Here is a 7,486-nt window from a genome sequence, read left to right on the forward strand (position 1 = left end):
CAAAAATGTTTATAATTTTTCATTAACATCCGTTGTCAAACTATGTACGAATAGCTGTCGAATAAACAACAAAAATGTAAACAATACAAGATGTTGTCAGATCAACAACGGAAAAATAAATAATACACGACGATATAAAATTATAAACTCAGTTCAATATATAACTGGCTGCGGCTAATTACGCAAAAATTTAAAATTATTTTCATACTATTTATTTATTATTTCATTTGAAAATGTTTGAAATTGGCAAGAATTTAAACTGATTATAAATAACATTTTTAAGAATTTTTATTTAAAGTTATTTTTCACAGGTTTTAATTTTTCCAATCCCCATGATGCTAAATCAAAAATCTTTTCAATTAACAACCGACACGAACTCATCTTTAGCCATAAAAGTACTAATTTTGCCCATTTTATGAAAATCATTTAGTTGTCATTGACTAACAAACAAAAAAAATCTCTGTAATATGTCCATTAGTTAGTATTAGTATTAAATAAAAGCTCCATAAAAATTAAATCGTTATAATTAACAAGTTTAAATGTCCGATTATAATATTTAAAAATTCAGCCGCTATTTTCCGCGGCGGCTTTGTGCTGCTATTATGAGTCGGCGGTGGCTGTTGATCGGCGTTCATATGATCGACTTCGTACTATTTATTGCAATTAAAAGTTGAGTTTTAGCGCGTGCATAAAAAAAAAAAATTCTTAAAATGGCAAATAAACAAAATTTAATTAATTATACCGAAGAATTAATAGATGTGATTGATATGCAAGATTCTTGCATTATCAATTCAGTGGAAGTGGACAGTGAAAATTTTAATGATGAAATTGATCTTCAACAATTTCTTCAAACCATAAATATGGAGTCCCTGTTCGAAACATTGAAAGGTAATATTTTAAAATTAAAATAAAAAAAATATTCAACTTTTTATTTCATTTAAGCTGCCAATGTCACATACAGGAGTTTGCCGTATATAACAAACGCGGACCTAACAGAAGCTATTCCACATTTGGGGCTACGTGCGGAATTCCGTAGCAAACTAGTTACATGGAGAAAAACTGAGGTGAGTAAAGGAGTTTAATTTTACAAATATTTATTATAATTCCAAATATTTCATCAGCTAGGAGTTGACAATGAGCCCTCAAAGGTCCAGTTATGGATTGACAACAATGATGACATGTCCCCAAGCAGTTCATTCACTAACAATAAAAATGTAAAATAAATAACTATTTATATAATAAACCTAATTAAAATTTATTGCAGGATTTGAAGACATTGATAAATTCATCACCAAAAGGTAGAGATATTCTAAAATACGCGGCTGAATCCCAAAAATTAACATGTCAGCAAAGGGAAGACATAGTTAATATCATAATAGAAGATGTCATCTATAAAAACACTGTGCTTTATCCAAATGACTTTCAAAAGCTAACCGCGGAAATTTGCTCCCTGTTTCCCTCTGAAAATAATATGAAGGTAAGAAAGAAAACATATAGTCTATAGACTAGCATAGTAGTATAGTCTATAGTCCAGTCTAGTCTATAATATAGTCTAGTCTATATTCTAGTCCTGTCTATAGTCTAGTCCAGTCTATAGTCTAGTCCAGTCTATAGTCTAGTCTATAGTCTAATATATAGTCTAGTCTATAGTCTAGTCTATAGTCTAATATATAGTCTAGTCTATAGTCTAGTCTATAGTCTAGTCTATAGTCTAGTCTAGTCTATAGTCTAGTCTATAGTCTAGTCTATAGTCTAGTCTATAGTCTAGTCTATAGTCTAGTCTATAGTCTAGTCTATAGTCTAGTCTATAGTCTAGTCTATAGTCTAGTCTATAGTCTAGTCTATAGTCTAGTCTATAGTCTAGTCTATAGTCTAGTCTATAGTCTAGTCTATAGTCTAGTCTAGTCTATAGTCTAGTCTAGTCTATAGTCTAGTCTATAGTCTAGTCTATAGTCTAGTCTATAGTCTAGTCTATAGTCTAGTCTATAGTCTAGTCTATAGTCTAGTCTATAGTCTAGTCTAGTCTATAGTCTAGTCTAGTCTATAGTCTAGTCTATAGTCTAGTCTATAGTCTAGTCTATAGTCTAGTCTATAGTCTAGTCTATAGTCTAGTCTAGTCTAGTCTATAGTCTAGTCTAGTCTATAGTCTAGTCTATAGTCTAGTCTATAGTCTAGTCTATAGTCTAGTCTATAGTCTAGTCTATAGTCTAGTCTATAGTCTAGTCTATAGTCTAGTCTATAGTCTAGTCTATAGTCTAGTCTATAGTCTAGTCTATAGTCTAGTCTATAGTCTAGTCTATAGTCTAGTCTATAGTCTAGTCTATAGTCTAGTCTATAGTCTAGTCTATAGTCTAGTCTATAGTCTAGTCTATAGTCTAGTCTATAGTCTAGTCTATAGTCTAGTCTATAGTCTAGTCTATAGTCTAGTCTATAGTCTAGTCTATAGTCTAGTCTATAGTCTAGTCTATAGTCTAGTCTATAGTCTAGTCTATAGTCTAGTCTATAGTCTAGTCTATAGTCTAGTCTATAGTCTAGTCTATAGTCTAGTCTATAGTCTAGTCTATAGTCTAGTCTATAGTCTAGTCTATAGTCTAGTCTATAGTCTAGTCTATAGTCTAGTCTATAGTCTAGTCTAGTCTATAGTCTAGTCTATAGTCTAGTCTAGTCTATAGTCTAGTCTATAGTCTAGTCTATAGTCCAGTCTATAGTCTAGTCTATAGTCTAGTCTATAGTCTAGTCTATAGTCTAGTCTATAGTCTAGTCTATAGTCTAGTCTATAGTCTAGTCTATAGTCTAGTCTAGACTATAGACTAGACTATAGACTAGACTATAGACTAGACTATAGACTAGACTATAGACTAGACTATAGACTAGACTATAGACTGGACTATAGACTGGACTATAGACTAGACTATAGACTAGACTATTGTTAGCTTATAGATTACAGCCTTATTTTTTTAATTTTACTTTTTTATTTACTTTTCATAATTATATAAAACAAATTTAATTGGATGTAATTTTTTTTTAGGATTTTTATTATATTCCGAGAAAAGGAAAAACCAATGCTGGTGGAAAATTGTATTCCAAGTACAGGAACAAATGTGCAAAAAAAAGGAAACTTATGGGGTCTACTCCGAGCTTCAGTCCTACAACTAGTCAATCATCTGACATAGAACACGTGGAATATGATGAATCAATATCTGTAGCTTTAAAAAACACACTTAATAGAGACAGTTCCAATTGGGAAGAAGTTTGTGACAAGTGGAAAAAAACATATCATATGCGCCAAAATGATATAAAAAACTTAACGAGTCTTGATTTTCTTAAAGCTTGGTCCAAATTATCTGATTCTCGAGCTCCGGAATTGGTAATGTACATATTTAGTTGTTATTAATATAAAATATTAATTTATTTAATTTAGATAAACATCGACTTTGATGCAATGTACCCCAAAAAAGGACATCTTCTGTTTTCGAAATGGGAATTATTTAAACAAAAAATTAAACCATTTTATGACATTCATGTGCACAATGAATATTGTAAACAATTACAATCGAAAATTACATCGTCTATAAGTACAGGTAAATGTTAAAATATTTTTTACATTTACATACGTACAAATATTAATATTTATTCTTATTTTATTTAAAGATTCAGAGGATTATATATACACTTTGCTGTTAAATGCTGTTTTACCTTCACCAGCAAGATTTAAAAACGAAATGGGAAAACGAAATAAACGAGTAACAATAGTTGACTCCCAAGAAAGTTTTGTTTTGCGATTGACGTGTATAAATGATTATGAAAGACAAATCAATACAGTAATAAACAAATATTATTCTGCTGGATTAACAATACAACCATTCATCATCGTAGAGGGTTTAACCGACGCGGACATAAAAGGTTTTTATGTATATTTTAATAGCAATTTACTAAAATTAAATTCTTTTATTGAGTGTCTGGATATTTGCTTTAAAATTTTTCATACACTTTCATTAAAATATCCGGAAGCTTGTGAACAGCCATGGCAATTTATACAAAAATTTTTTTATGATATTTATACACAATTTGATTTAAAATCTGTAAATATTACTTCTCTTATCAGTTTTTTAAATACTAATAATTGACAATTAAACGAAATATTTTACACTTGTTTCCTATGTTCAAAAAAATTTCAAAATCCTAATATTTTAATATATCATTTTAAAGTTGATCACAATTTATCTACAAAAATGTTAAAAATTAATTGCGCACAAAATGGCTGTGGCCAAACATTTACAACATTTAATACCTTTCGACGACATTTAGAAAATTTACATGCATTTAGTACTTCCACGCAATCTTTAGAAAGTTCGTGTTTTACAATACAGGAAAAAAATAATATTCCTAAAAATGAATTTTCAATTTCACATGAAGTTTTCATTACAACCGAAATCTTAAATATTGATACTCTAAAAAAAAAAGCTTTACATTTTTGTTTAAGTTTATATCAACAAAATAATATGCCTAGATGTTATGCAGTTGAACTTCAAAATATGGTTTCGACCCTTTTATCATCCATATCAGTAGCAATAGAGGGACAATTAAATAAAAATGAAATTAATGAAGATTTAAGGAGCATGCTAACATTTTGTCAAAATCCTTTTGAAGAAACTAAAACAGAACATAGAATGTTTAAAACTTTAAAAGAACTTAATTTGTATCAAGATCCAAAAGTATTTTTAATTCGGAACGAGATATCTGACGTAGTTATTAATGGTAATCCCACTTTAGGTCCAAAATCCGCCAACATTAATATAATGCCTTTAGAATTTATGTTTCAGAAAATATTTCAAATTCCAAAGCTTTTAGATTATACGTTGGAAAATACGAAAGCATTTTTAGAGGGAAATATTTTGAATAATTTTGCCAGCGGAGAGTTGTTTAAAATGAAAGTGCAACAATTGGAGGAAAGTCTTATTATTCCTTACATTATTTATTTTGACGATTTTCAAATAAACAATCCGTTAGGCAGTCACACATTTTCTATATGTGGATGTTATTTAAATTTCCCATCAATGCCCCAATATCTTTTGTCTAAATTAGAATATATTTTTCCAGTTGCCTTCATATCGTCTAAAGATTTAAAAATAAATGGAAATGAGAGAACGTTTTATCATTTGGCTGAAGAATTAAAAAAATTAGAAGAAGGAATTGAAATAGATATAGGAGGTGAAATTCGGAAGGTATATTTTATTTTAGGTTTAGTTATTGGTGATAACTTAGCGGTAAATAGTATATTGGGTTTTGTACAATCATTTAATTCTAAGAGGTATTGTCGCGTTTGTAAGAGAACAAAGACTGAAATGCAATGTGATACATCAGAATTTCCTCATTATTTAAGAAATAGATTAAATTACCAAGAAGATTTAGAACAAAATGACTTTCAAGAAACAGGAATTAAAAATTTATGTATTTTCGAAAACATTAAAAGCTTTTATGTTTCAGACAATTTTTGTTTTGACATTATGCACGATGTATTGGAAGGTGTCTGTGTTTATGATGTATGCAATGTGCTTCTTGGGTTAATAAATGATAAAGTAGTAAGTTTAGATGACATAAATAGTAGGAAATTATTATTTCAATATGGGGAAATTGAGATAGGTAATACTTCTATACCTTTGGAGTATAATAGATTAAAGAAATTCAATCTAAAAATGACTGCTAGTGAAGTTAGTTGCTTTGTTCACCTTTTGCCATTAATGATAGGGGATTTAATTCCATCGGATAACAAAGATTGGGAAGTTTTCATATCTTTGTTGCAAATATTTGATTTAATTTTTAAAACGAGCTATGAACATGAAGATATCACAAAATTGGAAGAACTAATAAAAAACCACCATTCACTTTATACAAAATTGTATGGTCCTTTAAAACCTAAGCACCATTTTCTAGTCCATTATCCAACAGCTATAAGAAGATGTGGATCACTCAAATATCTTTGGAGTATGAGATTTGAAGCTAAGCATAAAGAGGCAAAAATGTATTTTAATAATACAACATCAAGACTAAACCCTTGTTTTTCATTAGCTTTAAAGGCTGGTCTTAAATTTTCAAGTTTTTTACTGAAACATGAAGATTTTTTAGAAACTTTGTATAGTATAAATTCATCTAGTTTTATTGACTTATCCAAAGAGGACTATTTCCAAAATATTTGTACACCAAACAAAATTAATTTTAAGGTTTGTGAAGTTTGTAATGAAGTTATTTTTAAGGGAACTCGTTATAAAGAAAAATATTATTTAACTGCTAATTTGAATTGTATTGAATTGTACAAAATTAAGAGTTTTTTAATTTCAAATTCTTCAGTTTATGTATTATGTTATTCTATTAATATAAGAAACTTTGATCACCATTTTCAATCATTTGAAACAGGATCATTAAATACAAACATTTATATTAAACCAATCACAGATTTTATAAGTCTTCCATTTCATTTATATTCCTTAAATAATGCAAAAACTTATTTTAGAATGAAATATGTATAATATTTTAATAAAAAAATAATAAAATATATATCAAAATTGTTTTTATACTCGTGGGTTTCAGAATGGGGTATCTTATTGTAGTGATAACGATGTGTTATCAAATGACAACGATGCGTTGTATAAATCACAACGAAGCGTTGTCAAAATAACAACAATGCGATGTCGCAATGACAACAATATGTTGTCGCAATGACAACAATGTGTTGTCGCAATGACAACAATATGTTGTCGCAATGACAACAATGTGTTGTCGCAATGGAAACAATGCGTTGTCGCAATGATAACAATGCGTTGTCACAGTGACAACCATACGTTGTCGCAATGACAACGATACGTTGCAGTAATGCCAACGATACATTGCCGTAATGCCAACGGAGGTTATCAAAATTATAACAGGGTGTTATTTCAATTTTATACACATCCGTTTTCTAAATGTTAATAAACGTGGTAAGCTCACTTTTGACAACGGATTGTATCAATTTGGGCACTTTTTTATCACTTTTTTCCCTCTGTGTAGGATTATCGGATTATCGGATCTGCTCTGACCCCTGAAAAATTATCCATTTTAGAAGGAACTTGCTTAAGTTCATATAAATTTTCATAACAGCTGATCTGATTCAGTGTTGAGGAGTTTACAATCCTTGTCCATAATGAGAGACATTAACTAAATTCATACAGTAAATTGGCATTACCGCAGTTTCTGCATCTCCTTCGATGGATTTAATCTACCGTTTCTTCTTGTATCTTCACATTCTCGTTAAGCACTCCCATTTAATCTATGTTAATTCCTTAAAGACTCAAGGCTTTGATGTGCTGACTTCAGAATCCAATATGGAGTTCGAAATCAAGATCTTTCTTTCCTTATGCTTTGTATATTACAGTCAAGTTTTCGTCGACAGCCTTTTGATGGTATGTTCGAGGTATATGCTACTGTTTCTGAGCTTTTGAACATGTAAACA

The 7,486-nt window shown here is 29.7% G+C and overlaps 1 protein-coding gene across 1 annotated transcript; it reads left to right on the top strand.

The window, feature by feature from the left end:
• Positions 1-710: 710 nt before the first annotated feature.
• LOC135955435 (uncharacterized) lies at positions 711-4,127 on the top strand. Its single transcript, XM_065505785.1, has 7 exons — positions 711-888; positions 943-1,064; positions 1,122-1,214; positions 1,265-1,477; positions 3,029-3,367; positions 3,422-3,581; positions 3,652-4,127. The coding sequence occupies exons 1-7, from the start codon at positions 711-713 to the stop codon at positions 4,125-4,127; spliced, it is 1,581 nt and encodes a 526-aa protein (XP_065361857.1).
• Positions 4,128-7,486: the final 3,359 nt, after the last annotated feature.

The sequence above is a fragment of the Calliphora vicina genome, chromosome 3 (assembly GCF_958450345.1).
Source record: "Calliphora vicina chromosome 3, idCalVici1.1, whole genome shotgun sequence".
In the NCBI taxonomy this organism is placed as follows: domain Eukaryota; kingdom Metazoa; phylum Arthropoda; class Insecta; order Diptera; family Calliphoridae; genus Calliphora; species Calliphora vicina.

Bases quoted from the DNA above. Each gene is read 5' to 3' on its own strand.
- LOC135955435 (XM_065505785.1), top strand. From the start codon at position 711: ATGGCAAATAAACAAAATTTAATTAATTATACCGAAGAATTAATAGAT. The intron at 1,478-3,028 runs GTAAGAAAGAAA...ATTTTTTTTTAG, and splicing joins CCTCTGAAAATAATATGAAG to GATTTTTATTATATTCCGAG. The intron at 3,582-3,651 runs GTAAATGTTAAA...TTTTATTTAAAG, and splicing joins TACATCGTCTATAAGTACAG to ATTCAGAGGATTATATATAC.